Here is a 20,247-nt window from a genome sequence, read left to right on the forward strand (position 1 = left end):
AGACGTCAGTGCTACGGGTCGGTAGTCATTTAGACAGGTTATCTTAGTGTCCTTGGGCACGGAGACTATGGTGGTCTGCTTGAAACATGTTGGTATTACAGACTCAGTCAGGGGACATGTTGAAAATGTCGGTGAAGACACTTGCCAGTTGGTCAGCACATGATCGGAGTACACGTCCTGGTAATCCGTCTGGCCCTGCGGCCTTGAGAATGTTGACCTGCTTAAAAGTCTTACTCACATCGGCTACGGAGAGCGTGATCACATAGTCATCCGGAACAGCTGGTGCTCTCATGCATGCTTCAGTGTTGCTTGCCTCGAAGCGAGCATAGAAGTGGTTTTGCTCGTCTGGTAGGCTTGTGTCACTGGGAAGCTTGCGGCTGTGCTTCCCTTTGTAGTCTGTAATAGTTTTCAAGCCCTGCCACATCCGACGAGCGTCAGAGCCGGTGTAGTACGATTCAATCTTAATCCTGTATTGACTCTTTGCCTGTTTGATGGTTCGTCAGAGGGCATAGCGGGATTTCTTATAAGCGTCCGGGTTAGAGTCCCGCTCCTTGAAAGCGGCAGCTCTACCCTTTAGCTCAGTGTGGATGTTGCCTGTAATCCATGGCTTCTGGTTGGGGTATGTACCTATGGTCACTGTGGGGACGACGTCATCAATGCACTTATTGATGAAGCCAGTGACTGATGTGGTGTACTCCTCAATGCTATCTGAAGAATCCCTGAACATGTTCCAGTCTGTGCTAGCAAAACAGTCCTGTAGTTTAGCATCTGCGTCATCTGACCACTTTTTTATTAACCGAGTCACTGGTGCTTCCTGCTTGATATGGTGTTTCTCGTTTTTACTGCTTGTTTTACAATAACAGTAAAAGAGACCCGCCCATTGTGTCCCTCGAATATGTGAAGTACAGCTTTTAGTTCCTGTATCTGTATTTCTAGACGGGGGCGTTTGTCGGCAACACACACGGGGAACCTGTGTGCGATTGAGATGGCGGTCGGAACAGCGAGCACAAGGAACGAATAAATATTACCCCGTCTAAACATAAACTGTGGAATTTATAGCGCCTTCGCATTTACCCTAAACTGTAACCCGCAAAGTAGCATAGCGCTATGGAGAAACCGACAGTCGCACTTGTGTATCAAGCTGTGCAGGCTCTTTATCATGATCCGGACCCCGCCGGTAAAGAGCGAGCCTCGGTGTGGCTGGGGGAGCTACAGAGATCGGTAAGTGAACTCGAGAGATGGTGGGGACTTGGAATGGGCCTAGAACTAGACATGGCTAGGCAGGTCGTGTGAGGCCGTAAACAAAACATTGCATCAGAATGCGTAATACCATGGTGATAAAAAAACATGTATTTGTGTATGTTAAACCAACAACGAATGAATGAGCATAGCTAGCTAACAACAAACGCAGCATAGCATTAGCTAGTTAGCTATCTACCAAACTAGATTGACTAAGGTAACTAACTAGTTAGCATTAGCAACACCGTTCCTTTTTTCTACTAGCCTGCTAGTAACTGTCAAGTGGAAACGGGGATAAATCTATGTGGATTTCTAGGTGGAACGAAGATAATGAAGGCAAACATTCGCTAGCTTTCTCTCGCGTGTAGTCATAAACAATCCATGGTGTTTGAAAATGCTAGCTAGTTAGCCACACATAGCAGATAACTAGTTAGCAACAATTTATTGCTATCTAGTTGTTTAGTTAGCTACTGTAGTTAACCGTCCCTAGCCAACTACAGTAGTTATCTTTACATAATTAGTAACTCGCGCTAATTACAGTAACATTAGCCGGCCATAGCACAGGAAGAGCGCGAGGCGAGGGTGGCTACCTAGCTAGCGTCCAATACTTGCTAGCAAACTTGCCGTTTTAGCCACATATGGCTAAATTGCTTAGTAGAGGGGCGTGTTGTCTTGCTAGGTAGCTAACGATATTGCCAGGGATGCTTTTGCTTTGAGTTAGTTAACGAACGTTAACTTGGCTAGCTACACTAACAACTTCCATTTATGTTGATAATGTTGTGTAAATGGTATGTGCCACTTAAAGTTGTTTGCTGTTGGTTAGGGTTAACGTTAGCCGTTTTATTTCCGCATTTGTTTGTTTTTTCCTCCGGTGGTGCTGCATCGGTCTGGTTTCCGCATTTTCATTGGTTACTACTGCCTTAACTCCTGCAGGAAATGCAATCATTGTCTGTCATCGGACATTTAATGATTGAAATATAATATAATAATAATATGCCATTTAGCAGACTACATGTTGCTGCTACGTATTCCTACCAACTTTAACTTATTATTGTGATAATTTCTATAATAGATGGCCTTCCCGCAGGTTGCATTGAGAGACAGCCTCAGGGTAACTGGATTCAAAACGGTTATTTCTCCCCACTATCATGCAGTTCCCACATAAAGCCCCCACAAAGCCATGTATTGATTCCCTAAGAAAAAATGCAATGTCGCATAACACGTTTTAAAACACGTTAGACTGTGACACCAGCAACTTCCTAAGTTTGCTGGCACTTGGGGATCTGAATGGTCTAATTTGGGAGAGAAGGAGCCATCTGAGTGATGAACACTGTGTGTGCTCTGTGCTGTCAGCAGCTTTTTCATCCAGACTGCCAGGACATACTGGACACTGATGGACAAATGGGGAAGGGGCTTGGCTGTTTCACTTTGCAATATAAATTCTCATACACACTTTCAGGTTTTACTTTACAGTCCTTATACCATACTCCAGCATATCTAACAGCTGACCAACTGTTGGTTAAGGAAACAAGCCCTCTATCAAGGCAGCTAGCTACAGACACCTGATGGTGTTGCATAGGAAGGATATCAGATTTGGCCTACTCTATTTGTAAATAGGCCTACTCCCTTTGGTCTTTGCGTGTATAGGGTGGTTTTGAAATCATTTGAGTAGGTTGGGACGCAGACGTGAGAATGTAAGCATAGTGATCCATTTACCAGGGATGGGCATTTGACTTTTTTTTTGACTGTTCGAGTACTCACTTTATTTTTTCCCATAGATCTCGAATGGGAAAAATATATTTAAAAAATACACTAAAAAAATATGTTCAAATTTTTCTGTAGGCCTATGCCAACAGTGCGCAACAATGCCTAATTTATCATAACCATTACAGATAACCAATCCTAATTGCTAAATTGCCCCATATATATTCAGTCCATTTAAAAGCAAGGTAAGTTATTGAAGCCTTAATATCAACTGATTATATTATATTGTAGAACACAATCTTCAAAAAGGCAGTAACCTCAGCAGTGGCGCTTGCTTGTAGAAGCCTATGGCTGTGCAATGGCATAGCCTTGCTTTGTTAATTTAGCAGACAAGATACTTATTTCCCGAGCACTTATCACAGTCGACACCTATTTTATAGTTAAAAAAAAAAGGTAATATAACAGAATAAAATATAGCCACATATTGTTCCAAATGAAAAAAGTTGCCAGTGCGAAGTGATGCGCATCTCAAGTCTGGAACAGTTATTCTCAGTGATCATTTGAAACTGGGCTCAATTTGGCGAGTTGAAATACCTTCTTTTTTTTCAGGGTTACAGGGGAATGGTTTAAACAATGACACGTGGTGTTTTTTTTTGTTTAATTTGGAATAAGCTTTGAATTTCATATTTACCACTGTAGCAGTTACACATTCATTTGAACAAAAAAAAGGAAAATGGTTAAATTCGTATTATTTAGAATTTGACTTTTGCTGCATTTAGGGGGGCTCATCTCTCATTCAGGGTGGTTGCGCTCCCACCCCCCCAAGCTGGTAATTCCCACTATGTTTTCAAACCACAAGCACAAAACATAAGGCTATGCCTTCTTATCCTCATTCATATAACTAACAAAAATAGTATACAAAAAGGAATGAGTCCTACAAGTAGCAATGTGCCTCCTTTCCATCCTGTTTGGTCAGTTGATTGTTCCTGGGTATCCTTTACAGACAATTTAGGTGTAGGCATGTGTGTGTAAAACTGGCGGATTTACCAGTATCCCTGTGTTTGACTTCCTTGTTTCGGTAACCTTCCTTTCTGAATAAAGTTAATGGTGGCGCTAACTGTTCTCCCCCTGTCCCGTCTCCCCTCCCCACAGATGTACGCGTGGGAGATGGCAGACCAGCTTCTCCAGCTGAAACAGGACGTGGAGTCTTGTTACTTCGCCGCCCAGACCATGAAGATGAAGATCCAGACATCGTTCTTTGAGCTCCCCCCAGAGACCCACATCGCCCTCCGAGACTCCCTGCTCTCACACATACAGAGCCTCAAAGACCTCTCCCCCATCATCGTCACCCAGGTAATGGCCTCCCCGCCCATTGATGTAACCTAGGGTAACGCCCCTCCCATCCAATTATTGTCCATCTGGTATCACCCTCTGTCACAGTGACTACTGAAACTCCAAGAACTCCAGGATGACTTGGATCTCTGTCTGTAGCCTTTATGCTCCTAGAATGTGCTCTAGGAATGTCCCACTGCCCATCTAAATGTCCCAAAGGCTTAGCAATGCACAGTAGCAATAGAACTCTAGCATTTACCCCAATGTACCGCTACCACTACAGAGGAGTAGTTGTTGTAGCTGTGGTACAATTTAACAAGTACAATATTACGTGGCATTAAGATACTCTAATCCCTACTAGTTCTTCCTGGTTTCTTGTCTAATTTCTCTCCTCCCTCTCTCAGCTCGCTCTGGCCATTGCAGACCTCGCCCTACAGATGGCCTCCTGGAAGGGCTGTGTCCACACCCTCATTGAAAAGTAAGGCCCCTCCCATTACCACTCAACCACCCATCTCGGATCACACCTGTGGATAACAGAATGCAATAGTTACAGGATATTAGACCGTTGTAGGTGGTTCTATAAAGTCGAATGCCATTGAAAATAGTTGATGAGTTGGTATGTTTGAGGTGACATTAAAGCTTCAAAAACATCTCCTTCATGCTAATGTTCTCATAAATGACTGCTGCCATCTCTCTCCTCCACTCTCTCTCTCTCTCAGGTATAGCAATGACGTCAGCTCCATGACGTTTCTGATAGAGATCCTTACAGTGCTCCCCGAGGAGGTCCACAGCCGCTCCCTTCGCATCGGAGCCAATCGCAGGACAGAGATTATCGAGGACCTGGCCTATTACTCCAGTACCGTGGTCACTCTACTGGTGAGAGTTCTCTCTCTCTGGTCGACACACACACTATCCATTCATCTTTCTCTCGCCAACACTCTCACAGACTAACCTATTTTACCCACCTGATTAAGCTGGTCTAAACTAGAGCACCCGCCACCACTCCCCCTTACTGGATAAGCAGACCTCCCATGGGTTCATCCTCTCATTATAAAACTCTGGGGTGTACATCCTCATTATCACAAATATATTCAACTACTACCACTACCTTAGAGGGACAAACTGAACCACTCACTTTGTAGTATATTTTTCTCTGCAGAATGTCCAAGTTTGACTGTAGATGTTTTTGAGGATTAAGCTTAAGAATGTAGGAGTTGTCCTCCCAAAACCATCAGAAAAGAGACAAACTATACTGTTTGTGTTGAGGGTTACCTCAACCTACAATCAACAATTTGCCTTGACTCAATATTGATAACACTTGTCGTGACTCCTGTTGTTTCGTTGGGTGAACTTCCTCGTGCGTTTGGCTTCAGACACAGCATTGTGGTTTTGATAAGGGTCTGTGTTGTTGATGGCACGTGTGTGTGTTGTCTCTCTGTCTCCAGGTGACGTGTGTGGAGAAGTCTGGCAGCAATGAGAAGATGCTGATCAAGGTGTTCCGCTGTCTGGGCAGCTGGTTCAACCTGGGAGTCCTGGACAGCAACTTTATGGCCAACAACCAGCTCCTCATGGTCCTTTTCCAAGTGCTGGTATGTCTCTGTGTCTTTCTCTCACGCTCTCATGGAATTTTGGAAGCACAAATAAACAGTGCTAGTGACAAACATTCCCAAAAACATGAACAACTTTTAGAATACTCCCAAAGTCTCTCAATATTGTAGCAGCATTTGTTCCAAACCCTTATTTGTGCAACAACCACAGGGGGGCAGGGCAATCATTTATGCCGGTTTAGAATGCTAATCGCTTGTATACATAATGCATGGTTTTCAGCCACGGAACATCTCTTTGACGTAGTGTTCTTTTTTGTCTCTGTTTGTTTGGCAGCAGAGAGACGAGACGTCCACTAACCTGCACGAGGCTGCGTCCGACTGCGTGTGTTCAGCGCTGTACGCCATCGAGAACGTGGACACACACATGCCCCTGGCCCTGCAGCTATTCCAGGGCGTCCTCACGCTGGAGACAGCCTACCACATGGCTGTGGCACGGGAGGACCTCGACAAGTACGAACACACACACATGCCTACTCCCCTCCTCATACATACACCAAGATCACCTATCCAGTCACTGCATCACCACACCCCTTCTCCCACTCCTTCCTGCCCCAAACCTATCCTTCCTCTCCATTGCTCATGATGTTAAACTCTTCTGACTCTTCTCCACACTGTCCTCTGTGTGGAAGAAAATAATAACTTTTATCCCCAACTCTCTCCTTCTCCCTTGTTCTGTCAGAGTGTTGAATTACTGTAGGATCTTCACTGAGTTGTGTGAAACATTTCTGGAGACCACAGTCAGGAGTCCAGGCCAGGGCATGGGAGACCTGCGGACGCTTGAGCTACTGCTCATCTGTGCAGGACACCCCCAATATGAGGTACACAACACATGATAGACACTCACAGACAAACACACACACTGTCGCTTTGGGTGGATTTCAAGTGTGTGTGTTCTCTTCTGGTGCATCTCAGGTTGTGGAGATCTCCTTTAACTTCTGGTATCGTCTGGGAGAACACCTGTATAAGACCAACGACCCTGCCCTCCACGGCATCTTCAGACCCTACATCCAGAGACTGCTGCACGGCCTGGCCCGCCATTGCCAACTAGACCCCGACCACGTATGGACCACCCACCACATGACAAGGAGTCCTTAACCAACTCCAATGATGCCAACCATACTCCCAATACTCTTCTTATGTCATATCTGATTGTAGAATCCCTTAACCATGTGCACATTTTACCAAGTAGTTCAGTACATCATTTAGCTCTGGCAGTATTATATCATTCACTCACGGTCTGATATTTTGTGTTGATCTACAGGAGGGCATCCCAGAAGATACAGATGACTTTGGGGAGTTCAGGATGAGGGTGTCTGATCTTGTGAAGGATGTCATTTTCCTTGTGGGCTCCATGGAATGTTTCTCCCAGGTAGCTACCTTCACAAGATAGCTACCGTCGCAAGTTAAAATGATGTCATTAAGATGACAAACTATACCGACTGCCTTCTCTTTCTCCCTCTCGCTCTCTCAGTTGTACTCCACTCTAAAAGAAGGGAACCCTCCCTGGGAGGTGACTGAGGCTGTTCTCTTCATCATGGCCGCCATCGCCAAGAGTGTAGACCCGTGAGTGTCCTCTTCATTCTATTAATGAGAAATAATGTGCAATGACTAAATCCCTTCCTCACCACGTAGAATGTGTGCAACTACTTGTAGATTTGTATATCTTTCCCCCAGGGTGTTTGTGTGTAACGTTTCAATCTTTAATTTGTGCTTGTGTGTAATGTATAAGTCCTTCCCCCGGGGTGTTTGTGTGTAACATGTTAATGCTTTCCCAGTGAGAACAACCCCACCCTGACAGAGGTGTTGGAGCAGGTGGTGCTGCTGCCAGAGACGGTCCATATCGCTGTGCGCTACACCAGCATTGAGCTGGTGGGGGAGATGAGCGAGGTCGTTGACCGCAACCCGCGGTTCCTAGGTAGGTTCAGTGGTCACGTTACGGTCAATAGCTTAGCTCGGGACCTGAGTGATTGAGTTAATCAATTTAGAGGTTCATCTTAATCTGTGTGTTAGTGTGTATACCCCTCGTTTTGAGCACATCTCTATTTCCTTGTTATTTTTCCATTCCTTGTTCCTTTCTGTGTCAAATGCCTGTGTCACTCTGTTTTGTTACGTCCCTGCTGCGTTAAGAATGTGTGTCTCTGTGCCTATGTCTCTGCATCGCTGTGTCTCTGTTGGCTGTATACTTTGGATGTGTGTATGACCTTAGCCCCGCTCTGTCGCAGACCCCGTGCTGAACTACCTGATGAAGGGCCTGAGGGAGAAGACCCTGGCTTCCGTGGCGGCCAAGGCCATCCATAACATCTGCTCTGTGTGTCGGGATCACATGGCCCAGCACTTCCAGGGCCTGCTGGACATCGCCCGTGCCCTCGACTCCTTCGCCCTGACCACCGAAGCCGCCGTAGGCCTCCTCAAAGGTAACTTAATGCCACCCTTCTTATATTGTAAAGTATTTTTATGGGGTAGGTCAGCTTTAATATTACAGATAGATTGTGGCTTCTATCATTGTAATTGTCTGCATTATTTTCAATCCCCCATATTTGTTTTGTGTATCTATATTTTTTCCCCCAAACCCAACAACCCCACCCCTAATTGGAGTAAACTAATGGACAACAATACTTAGGCTTCTACTTCCAGCTTATACATACTATATACATTTTACGGATACAATATATTTTACATTACTTATCTTTTGTTTTTAGTCCCATCCTTCAGCTACACTCAACCCCTCCCATCTATCTATTGAAGACCATCCAGTTTTGATTTCTAGCTGCCATATATTTTTCCGCTGTGATGTTTCACAAAAGTGCTGAACCTTTCTATTCTTATAGTTTCTACAGATTGTAAATGAAAGATAAACACCTTTGCTAAGCGTATTGATCGATTGACAATGACTTTTCAAATTGCCCAGCAGTGCTATTTGCAGAGTTAGCTCCAGGTAAATGTTGGTTCTCATGAGGACCGCCACAGGAATGGAAGACCAAGAGTTACCTCTGCAGCAGAGGATAAGTTCATTAGAGTTACCAGCCTCAGAAATTGCAGCCCAAATAAATGCTTCACAGAGTGCAAGTAACAGACACATCTCAACATCAACTGTTCAGAGGGCACTGTGTAAATCAGGCCTTCTTGGTCGAATTACTGCAAAGAAACCACTACTAAAGGACACAAATAAGAAGAAGAGACCTGCTTGGGCCAAGAAACACGAGCAATGGACATTAGACAGGTGGAAAGTTGTCCTTTGGTCTGGAGTCCAAATTTGAGATTTTTGGTTCCAACTGCTGTGTCTTTATAAGACGCGGTGTGGGTGAACGGATGATCTCCACATGTGTATTTCCCACCGTAAAGCATGAAGGAGGAGGAGGTGTTATTGTGTGGGGGTGCTTTGCTGGTGACACTGATTTATTTAGAATTCAAGGCACACTTAACCAGCATGTTTTTTTCGTTTTTTTAATCAATTAGTATATTTGAGTTTAACGATAATATTTGTTGTAATATTTGTTCTGTCTTTTCTGGTGGATTAAACTGAAATTGCAACCAGATTTCTATATCTTGTTTTAAAAATAACCAAAAGTGAGAGGTTGTAATCTGAATGAAGAGCAAAATGCCGTTCTTGAACACTGGGTGAGCCATTCTTACTGATCTGCTAGAGAACCAGTTCGGATACAAGTATAGTTTTTGTATATGACTGAAGCCTTGAGTGAGAGGTCCAATGCTTTAGTAATTTCTGCCCTCTGAATTCATACTCATTATATAAATAGGCCCGTTTCCAAATAAAGTGGAATAGTTTTTAAAAAACAAGTTGTTGAGTGTAGGCGGGGCCATAAGTAAATAGGTGAACTGGGATATGACTAAATAATTAATCAGGGTTATTTTTCCACAAAAGACAGTTGTCCTTTCCATGGTACCAAGATCTTATCTAATTTGGGTAACTTTCTATTAAAATGTATTGTAGTGAGAATTTCTTTCTTTTTGGATATGAATACAGAGTATTTCCACTTCACCGTCGAACCATTTTATTGGTAAACTACACAGTAATGTAAAAGTTGTATTTTTTGTGTGATTTTAATACGTAATATGGTGCACATAATTCGGTTGTAATCCAGAGAGGTTAGAAAAAATATCTATATCCTCTGAGGCTGTGCATGGATCCAAATTGCAGATTTAAAAGAAGACATGAATCGTCAGCGTACAATGACACCTTTGTTTTTAATCCCTGGATTTCTAGCCCCTTGATATTATTGTTGGATCTGATTTTAATAGCTAACATTTCAATGGCCATAATAAATAGATATGCTGACAGTGGACAACCTTGTTTTACTCCTCTTGACAATTTAATACTTTCTGAGAAGTGGCCATTATACACCTGGGGTTACTATACTTACATTTAACCCATTCTCCAAAATGAATATAGTCCAGGCATTTAAATTATGCCACCCTTCTTTATAATAATAATAATAATATGCCATTTAGCAGATGCTTTTATCCAAAGCGACTTACAGTCATGTGTGCATACATACTTTACACTTTTTTGGTCTGGTTTTCTTTCTCTGCTCTACTCCTTCTCTATTCCATCTCTCACTTTCAATCTCTTGTCTTATTGTCTGTCTCACTTGCTGGTCCTTTTCTTTCAGCAACTTGTTCTCTCTGGACTGTGGGTCGATGTTCAGTTCTTTGTCTTTTTATTTGATTGCCTAATGAGGTTGATTTGTATTAAACAGAGTGGTGTTGCTCTGTCACCATGGTAACGCTGGTTGTTTTGCCCTGCAGGTACAGCCCTGGTCCTGGCTCGTCTGCCCCTGGAGAAGATCGCTGAGTGTTTGAGTGACCTGTGTGCTGTGCAGGTCATGGCCCTCAAAAAGGTGTGTTTTATTCTGCCATTTGTTTGTGTGCAAGTTTGGTGGTAGGTTGTGTGAGTATGAGATACTTTGGGTAGAAGTGTGTAACCCACTACAATAGTGTAACAGTTTTGTGGATTGGGTATTTGTGTGATACCAACAAGTTTGCTTATGTTTGTCTGCTATCTTCAGCTTCTCTCTCAGGACCCCAGCAATGGGAAAGCTGCTGACCCCACTGTCTGGCTGGACAGACTAGCAGTCATCTTCCGGTACACTCAACCCATTTATAATACGTTATACTGTATATACATATCCTGATTGCACAGGTCATGAACTGTCTCATGTAACTATACTGATATGATGATTTGGGCTGATGATTGTTTATTTTAAGCAGACATTTTAATCGTAATGTTTTTTTCCCCCCAGACACACAAATCCCATTGTAGAAAATGGACAGACACACCCATGTCAGAAAGTCATCCAGGAGGTAAAGCAACTGGCAGTCCAGATTGTTTTGCTATTTTTTGTATTTGGACAAGGCTACCATTGCATACAACCTGCTTTGTTCAACCCATTAATTGGACTGAGTTTGAATGGGACTCAAGTGAGACTATTTTGGTGCTCAACTACCCTGATTCTTCTCCGTTGCAGATTTGAACTTCAATTTAAGGCCTTGATTGCGTACAGTCATTCCCACAGCTTCTCATGCTAAACCTATATTGGGTGTTTTCTTGGTTCTCTGTAGATCTGGCCGGTCCTATCAGAGACTCTAAACACACACCAGGCTGATAACCGCATCGTGGAGCGCTGCTGTCGCTGCCTGCGGTTCGCTGTGCGCTGCGTGGGCAAGGGCTCTGCCTCGCTACTACAGCCACTCGTCACACAGGTGCGTGTCCCTGTGTTTGGGTCATGATACGCCCCATATACAGATGGATAAATTTAGGTTGGAGTCTGTTATTTGTGTATACAAATTCCATCGCCACCAGGTGCTTGTTGAGCCCATGGCAGCTGGTGACTGATGGCAAAGTTAGGCTGAATGTGTACAGTATAGGATTGCAAAATTCCAGAAACTTTTCTTAACTCATGGGTTGAAGGATTCTCTGGTTTCCTGATTATTCCCTCTAGATTATTGGGAATTTGTGGAAAGTTACTGGAATTTTGCAACCGTAGTACAGGTCTTTAACAGAATGGGTGTATTGTTTCAGATGGTCAGCAGAACTCGACATTAATGCCCAGGGCAAGTAAAAAAAAAAAAGTATTGTTGGACAAGCAGATAACAGATTGAAGTTGTCCGAATGGACAAGTAAAAAAAAATCACGCAAAAATCACAATATCAAACAATAATGTTACTCCAATCATAGTTGGATCAGTTTCCTCCGGATGCAATGTTTTGCTCACTGTCCTCCCAATCTCTGCAGAGCGCATCGGAGTACAGTATAATTATTGTAGGCCTGCATTGACAGGCAAAGCGGTCTTTCAATCATGCAGTCGCGAGATGCGTTTTTGAGATCAAAGCGAGCCCGCGTTTGCACATTTGTTGATAATAATTGCTAGTGAGTTATTTGCCCGGTTATAGCAATTTTTTGGTCAGCAATAAGAATCCTGGAAAAGTCATGGTGTGCATCACGTGTGTGTGTGCCAGTGGGCTGTTGCCAGAGGAGGGAGGGAGAGAGAGAGATTTGTGCAGCAGGTAACAATAATGATATGCAAAAGACTAACTTGATAACCAGCCAAACTACACTATGTTTAGAATTTGAATCTCTCTAGTTAGCTATTTAACTATTAGCATGAATTAAATGTAATGTCCGACGTCCTAAAATAACTTTCCACCGGCGCTCATGTATAACCGCAAATGGCCAACACGCATTTGATATGGGTGCGGAGTTGATGAAACCAATGCTGCATACTCCGGTTGTAAAACCGTCTCTTAAGCGATCAAAATTGGCTAGGATTCTCCTCTATTCAATACTGGCCATGTAATTCTGACAAAGATAACAAATATTCTTAGCATAGCCTAATTGACAAGTAACTCCTATGCTGTCAAGATCTCCCCTGAACACTGAATATTTTAACATTACAAATAGATAAACTTCTTAGTTGGCTACCTCGCCCACCATAACCATTTAATCCCTGGTTCACTGAATGAGGGAATTATTTTATAAAGACAAAGTATTTGGTTGTAATTGTAATGTTGCAGGGTGGCCAACGCTTGTCCAGGAGAGCTACTGGGTGTGCAGGCTTTTGCTCCAGCCCTGCTCGAACATACCACATTTCTCAACAGGACCTTATAAGCTGACTGGTGTGTGAGCAGGGTTGGCTAAAAAGCCTGCACACCCAGTAGTTCTCCAGATGGAGGATTGACAGACCACATGTGTTTTATACAGTAGCCTATCAGTGCAGTATTTTACTTTGGGTGGGGGGGTTAAGTGCCTTGCTCAAGGCCACAACGGCAGGAGATATAATACATGGGATCAGAGACCAGCAGCCTTCCATTGTCAATACCAGTGATGATAATTAATGTTATTTTGTGAAGTGGTTCCTTGCATCATACACAACAATTTTCAGTCACCTTTTTGGCCCATGGTGTTAGATCTTTTTTATTTTTTTGTGGGGGGGGGGGGGGGGGTGGGGACAGACAAGTGACTTGAGCTTTCGGACAGGTAAAAATTCAGTCCCAGAAGTTCATGTCAAGCCCTGGTTAGTGTGTACCAGGTGTAAAGATGTGTTTCAGATGGTCAGTGTGTAAAGATGTTAAATGTGTGTTATTTCAGATGGTCAGTGTGTACCAGGTGTATCCCCACTCCTGCTTCCTGTATCTGGGCAGCATCCTGGTGGATGAGTACGGCATGGAGGAAGGCTGCAGACAAGGTCTACTGGACATGCTACAGGTAGGGGAAACACACACCACTTTCATAGGTACTCATAGTTCACGAGAGTGGCAGTGGAACTCTGGTTGTTTGCTATTGGTTTTGAACTGACTTTGTCCCATCTCTCCCCGTAGGCTCTGTGTATGCCCACCTTCCAGCTATTGGAGCAGTCCAACGGTCTCCGTAACCACCCAGACACAGTAGACGACCTTTTCAGACTCGCCACCAGGTATGATCAACTGGAACACAGTTCAGACAGTTGCTCCTCTCCCTTGAAATAATAAGTTCACTTACTTTTAAGTGGCAAGAATAAAAACTAACCATTGTATCTCTCTCTGCCATGTCCTTCTCACTCTTTATTTCCGTCTCTCTTTCGCTTCTTCTCCCTGCAGGTTTGTCCAGCGTAGTCCCGTCACCCTGCTCAGCAGTGGCATCATCGTCCACATCATCCAGTGTGCCATCGCGGCCACCACATTGGACCACCGGGACGCCAACTGCAGTGTCATGAAGTTCGTCAGAGACCTCATCCACACGGGCGTCATCAATGACGTGAGTCACCCCCAACAAACAGTCAGTCTAATGTTAGCTATTAAAATCAGATCCAACAATAATATCAAGGGATTAGAAATCCAGGGCTTAAAAACAAAGGTGTCATTGTACAAAGATGATTCATGTTTTCTTTTAAATCCACAACTTGGATCCCTCCACAGCCTCAGAGGATCTAGATACTTTTTCTAACCTCTCTGGATTACAACCAAATTATGATAAGTGTACTATATTATGTATTGGATCACAAAAAAATACAACTTTTACATTACCGTGTAAAATAAAAATGGTCTGATGGTGATGTGGATATACTCTGTATACATATCCCAAAAGAAATAAATGATCTCACTCTAATACATTTATATAGAAAGTTAACAAAAAATTGATAAGGTCTTGCTACCATGGAAAGGTAAATACCTGTCTATTTGTGGAAAAATCACCCTGATTAACTCTTTTAGTATTATCCCAGTTTACCTATTTACTTATGGTCTTGCCTACACCTAGCAAACAGTTTGTTTTAAATTACATTAGAAAAATATTCAATTTTATTTGGAATGGCAAGCCAGACAAAATTAAATGTGCCTATTTATATAATGAATATGAATTATTAAACATTAAAGCTTTACATTTTTAGTCATTTAGCAGACGCTCTTATCCAGAGCGACTTACAGTTTAGTGAGTGCATTCATTTTTCATACTGGCCCCCCATGGGAATCGAACCCACAACCCTGGCGTTGCAAGCGCCACGCTTTACCAACTGAGCTACAGGAGGCTGAGCTACATTAGACCTCTCACTAAAGGCTTCAGTCATACAAAAGTTATACTTAAATCCAAACTGGTTCTCTTGCAAATTTGTAAGAATGTCTCACCCAATGTTCAAGAATGGCCTTTTCCCCTTTATTCAGATTACAACCTCACTTTCAGTTATTTGAAAAGGAAATCATCTCCCAAATATCGCTATTTTTAAACAAGCCATAGAAAGTTGGTTGCAATTTCAATTTAATCCTCCAGAAAGGACAGAACAAATAATGCAACAAATATTGTGGTCAAACTCAAATATACTAATTGATAAAGAAACCCATTATTTTTTGAAAAAAGGTAGGACTGGTGGAGTTATGTCGCACATGCAGCTAACAAAAACATATGGAAATGTCTGCTCTACCCAAAATTACAACCAACTAATTGCAGCGTTACCGCAAAAATCAAAGAGGAAAGTGGAAGGGGGGAAAAGTAAGGAACTGTCGGCCCTGCATTAAAGACCATAATTGGTTAAAGAAAATTGTGATTAAGAAAAAAGTATATCAGTTTAATTGAAGGACCAAAAAATTGACAGCCGTGCCATATAGATTGCAAAATAGTTGGTAAGAGATTGTTTTACGTACCGATTCCATGGCACATGGTTTATGAACTGATACGCAAAACGACGCCGGATTCAAATCTTAGAATCTTTCAATTTAAATTATTATACAAAATTCTAGCATCCAATAGAATGTTATTGATATGGGGGATACAATCTTCCCAGCTCTACAAATTTTGCTGCGAGGAGACCGAATCATTAGATCATTTGTTTTGGTACTGTCCAAATGTAGCTTGTTTTTGGTCACAGGTCCAGGAATGATGAAGAATTAGTAGGGTTAGAAAGTAATAAAGGAAAATATATATATATATATATATTTTTTTTTTTTTTAGAAGGGTGTATGTATATATTCTCTGTCTCTCGCTCTGGCAAAAGTTTTAGAACACCTACTCATTCAAGGGTTTTTCTTTATTTTTACTATTTTCTACATCGTAGAATAATAGTGAAGACATCAAAACTATGAAATAACACTTATGGAATCATGTAGTAACCAAAAAAGTGTTAAACAAATCAAAATATATTCTATATTTGAGATTCTTCAAAGTAGCCACCCTATGCCTTGATGACAGCTTTGCACACTCTTGGCATTCTCTCAACCAGCTTCACCTGGAATGCTTTTCCAACAGTCTTGAAGGAGTTCTCACATATGCTGAGCACTTGTTGGCTGCTTTTCCTTCACTCTGCGGTCTGACTCATCCAAAACCATCTCAATTTAGTTGAGGTCGGGTGATTGTGGAGGCCAGGTCATCTGATGCAGCACTCCATCACTCTCCTTCTTGGTAAAGTAGCCCTTACACAGCCTGGAGGTGTGTTGAGTCATTGTCCTGTTGAAAAACAAATGATAGTCCAACTAAGCCCAAACCAGATTGGATGGCGTATCGCAGCAGAATGCTGTTGTAGCCATGCTGGTTAAGTGTGCCTTGAATTGTAAATAAATCACAGACAGTGTCACCAGCAAAGCACCCCCACACCATAACACCACCTCCTCCATGCTTTACGGTGGGAACTACACATGCAGAGATCATCCGTTCACCCACACCGCGTCGCACAAAGACGCGGCGGTTGGAACCAAAGATCTCCAATTTGGACTCCAGACCAAAGGACACATTTCCACCAGTCTAATGTCCATTGATCATGTTTCTTGGCCCAAGCAAGTCGTCTTATTATTGGTGTCCTTTAGTAGTGGTTTCTTTGCAGCAATTCGACCATGAAGGCCTGATTTACACAGTCTCCTCTGAACACTTGATGTTGATGTGTCTATTACTTGAACTCTGTGAAGCATTTATTTGGGCTGCAATTTCTGAGGCTGGTAACTCTAATGAACTTATCCTCTGCAGCAGATGTAACTCTGGGTCTTTTTCTGTGGCTGACCTCATGAGTGCCAGTTTCATCATAGTGCTTGATGGTTTTTGCGACTGCACTTGAAGAAACTTTCAAAGTTCTAGACATTTTCTGTATTGACTAACCTTCGCTTTGCTTATTTGAGCTGTTCCTGACATAATATGGACTTGGTCTTTTACCAAATAGGGCTATATTCTGTATACCAACCGTACCTTGTCACAACACAACTGATTGGCTCAAACGCATTAAGAAGGAAAGAAATTCCACAAATTAACTTTTTAAGAAGGCACACCTGATAATTGAAATGCATTCCAGGTGACTACCTCATGAAGCTGCTTGAGAGAATGCAAAGCTGTCATCAAGGCAAAGGGTGGCTACTTTGAAGAATCTCAAATATAAAATATTTTCTGATTTGTTTAAAACTTTTTTGGGGTTACTACATGATTCCATATGTGTTATTTCATAGTTTCGATGTCTTCACTATTATTATACAATGTAGAAAATAGTAAAAATAAAGAAAAACCCTTGAATGAGTAGGTGTGTCCAAACTTTTGACTGGTACTGTATATTGCAAAAAAGATATGGGGGGTTGGAAGTGATGCTGACAATTACATTGATGGAAGCTACAATCTATCTGCAATATTAAAGCTGATCTAACCCCCTAAAAAAGGAAAATCTATTTCAACAGTCAATGTTTGTTTCTCTGTTGCAGAATGCGCAGAATCACTGATCTACAAATACATTTGTATCACAAATTATTCTTTATGTCATCAAGACTATCAAATCTGTGCCTCACCTTGCTCAAACTGTTCCCCTCAAACATGCAGATTCACTCAGTTTGATCTATAAAAAGTATCCTCTGAATAACAACAATCTGTCAGTCAGATTGTCATGTGTTTTCTTCCCGTTGCAGCACGAGGATGACTTTGAGCTGCGGAAGCAGCTAATAAGCCAGGCCATGGGGCAGCACGGGCAGCAGTTGGTCACCCAGCTCATGCACACATGCTGCTTCTGCCTGCCACCTTACACACTCCCCGACGTGGCTGAGGTGCTCTGGGAGATCATGGTGTTCGACAGGCCGGTGAGACACACACACACACTTAGCTCTTTCACTCCTGACAGTACTTGTACATATGCAGTTGAACGTACACATGCACTGGTGTCTTCAACGGGTGCTCGCTGTCATACCACAAGATGGCGCTAAGAGAACATCTTTCAACAGGGACCACAATTCATATTCACACACACTTCCAATGACATGGGCATGACAGGACTTTCAATCATGAGATAAAAGTGTGTTGTAGTACTACGATTGCATTGCCTCCTGATGTGAGTTTGATGTTTAACGTTGCGGATATGTTTTCTAGACGTTCTGCCGCTGGCTAGAGAATGCGCTGAAGGGGCTTCCTAAGGAGACGTCAGGCGGGGCGGTGACCGTCACAAACAAACAGCTCACAGACTTCCACAAGCAAGTCACCAGGTGAGCATATCACAGCCACGCCCCTTCCATGCTTTTCAAGTGTAATCTGGTGCAGTCGTACCCATCAGGTGCATTCCTTCCTGCCAGAAATGATCTAACTAGCCACATGTTGTCCTCATAGGTTCAGGAGTTATGTCAGGTGAAACTCTGCATAGTAGCTGACTCCCTGTCAGCTGTTTTTCTACTAGAAAATAGCTAGCTGTTTATGTTCTGACTCTGGGAAGAGCTCATGTGTCACTGGGCATGCTCAAACGAGCTGCTCCTGTGGCAGTGGAACGCTGGAAAACCGGTGTAGGGAAACCTCATGGATTCCCTGCCACAGGTTCAGGCATGCCTAGAAGCGTTCCTTCCCCTTTTCAGCGATCCACCCTCCCTCCCACGCAGTCTCTCTGAGGGAATGGGAGCTTCAGACAGAAATACTATCTAGCTGTCATCTGAGGGAGCACTTACTATCTAGCTGTCATCTGAGGGAGCACTTTGAGTTCACAGTAGGAGTCTTGTGAGACAAACCGCAGGCTAGACATGGGTTAATTTCAGTTCAGATTAATTTAAAGTAAACTTGAATAAATGGCGAGTCTGAATGTGTTGAATTACCTTTTTCTTTTCCTATTTCATTTGATATAACCTTTACCATGTAAATGCACCACATTAATAACATTGCCCTTTCTCGCTCCCCTCTCTTCCTGCCACCCCCTCTTTCTCCATCTGTCCATCTCTCCAGTGCGGAGGAGTGTAAGCAGGTGTGCTGGGCCATCCGGGAGTTCACCAGATTGTTCCGATAGCCACGCCCAAAGAGCTCTGCCAGAACACCAGGCAAGGCATCAACACAGAAACACAAACAACCCCCCGCACTGGGATCTGCAGACTCATCTCACCCCATGTCTTTTTAGATGGTTCCAAAAAAAACATCTGATCATATTTAGGTTGGCAAGTGTCAGTAAGATCTCTATTGATTTCTTATTGTCCTTTCATTGTTTTTCTTCCTCAGGTTAAATATTTTGGCGAACATTCAGAGGTGACGGCAAAGAGGCTGAAGACCGCAGCAGATGAGAATCTAAAGGGATCTCCTACTGGACAGATGGGCGGGACTTGGCACTGTGGAAAGCCAATCAAGACGCATCGCAAGGATTGGAGTGACAGGGTGAACCCGTAAACGAAACGCGCTTTCGACTTTGGCCGTGTGAGAAGAGAAGCCCCCCTTTCCGCTCCCTCTCGCTCACTGTCGCCACAGTAACAGGTGGCACAAGGGTTGAAAGGGGGTGGGGCGGGGGGGGGCAGGTCCGAGGAGGAACGAGAATTCACCGACTCAAAGAAATGGAATGGGGTTAGTTCTGCGTCAGTTGGATTTCTACAGGATCCATCTTCAAAAAGAACAAGAGAAGGGAAGGGGAAAAAAACAAAGAAAAAAAAACAAAGGATGTGCCTGGTTGCAAATCATAATGCATCAAAAAAAGACTTGTACGTTTTTAAATTGAGAAATGATTTATTTTCATGGATGTGTCTTTAGAACTTTAACATGGTCTTGCTGTCGGTGCCATATAGAAAAATAAATAGCAAACCCACGATGCCCTTCACAAAATGGTCACCACTGCCTTGTGGAGGCATTTAGGAAATGGTTGAAGGGAATGCTGGGAGATTTGGCGTCACCTTTGCCCTTTTTAAACATGTTGGCTGGAGTTTTACTGTTCTCTATTGCCAGGGAAGGAGAGTTGTGACTGGTCGAGTGGGACTCTGGCAAATAGTATATATTTTCTTTTTCTTTTTGTTCTTCCACATCTGGCATCGTCCATTCTTGGGGAGGCAGACACCACGGGATGCGGTAGCCATGTTGTGAACAACAATAAAAACGACCGTGAGGAACAAACGTGCCCTTGTCTGTGTATCATGTTTTAGAGTTTAGACTTTTGTTCATACCAGACCCCTCACCCCCACTCATTCTCTG

The 20,247-nt window shown here is 43.1% G+C and overlaps 1 protein-coding gene across 1 annotated transcript; it reads left to right on the forward strand.

Moving 5' to 3' along the window:
• The first annotated feature begins 393 nt into the window (after nucleotides 1-393).
• LOC311140571 (transportin-3) lies at nucleotides 394-20,173 on the forward strand. Its single transcript, XM_084175687.1, has 23 exons — nucleotides 394-1,221; nucleotides 4,096-4,296; nucleotides 4,680-4,753; nucleotides 4,995-5,151; nucleotides 5,721-5,864; nucleotides 6,157-6,332; nucleotides 6,562-6,700; nucleotides 6,795-6,941; nucleotides 7,144-7,251; nucleotides 7,354-7,445; nucleotides 7,658-7,797; nucleotides 8,105-8,296; nucleotides 10,647-10,738; nucleotides 10,907-10,983; nucleotides 11,141-11,201; nucleotides 11,460-11,600; nucleotides 13,486-13,602; nucleotides 13,716-13,810; nucleotides 13,974-14,130; nucleotides 17,739-17,906; nucleotides 18,193-18,305; nucleotides 19,027-19,118; nucleotides 19,294-20,173. The coding sequence occupies exons 1-22, from the start codon at nucleotides 1,108-1,110 to the stop codon at nucleotides 19,085-19,087; spliced, it is 2,766 nt and encodes a 921-aa protein (XP_084031813.1). The 5' UTR covers nucleotides 394-1,107; the 3' UTR covers nucleotides 19,088-19,118; nucleotides 19,294-20,173.
• The last annotated feature ends 74 nt before the right edge of the window (nucleotides 20,174-20,247 follow it).

Source organism: Coregonus lavaretus, assembly GCF_964263955.1.
Source record: "Coregonus lavaretus genome assembly, chromosome: 13".
Lineage (NCBI taxonomy): Eukaryota > Metazoa > Chordata > Actinopteri > Salmoniformes > Salmonidae > Coregonus > Coregonus lavaretus.

What these genes read in the sequence shown, in the direction of transcription:
- LOC311140571 (XM_084175687.1), top strand. Translation starts at nt 1,108, where the DNA reads ATGGAGAAACCGACAGTCGCACTTGTGTATCAAGCTGTGCAGGCTCTT. An exon ending in AGACTAGCAGTCATCTTCCG is followed by an intron (nt 10,984 to 11,140) that starts GTACACTCAACC and finishes TTTTCCCCCCAG; the next exon opens with ACACACAAATCCCATTGTAG. An exon ending in TCATGGTGTTCGACAGGCCG is followed by an intron (nt 17,907 to 18,192) that starts GTGAGACACACA and finishes TATGTTTTCTAG; the next exon opens with ACGTTCTGCCGCTGGCTAGA.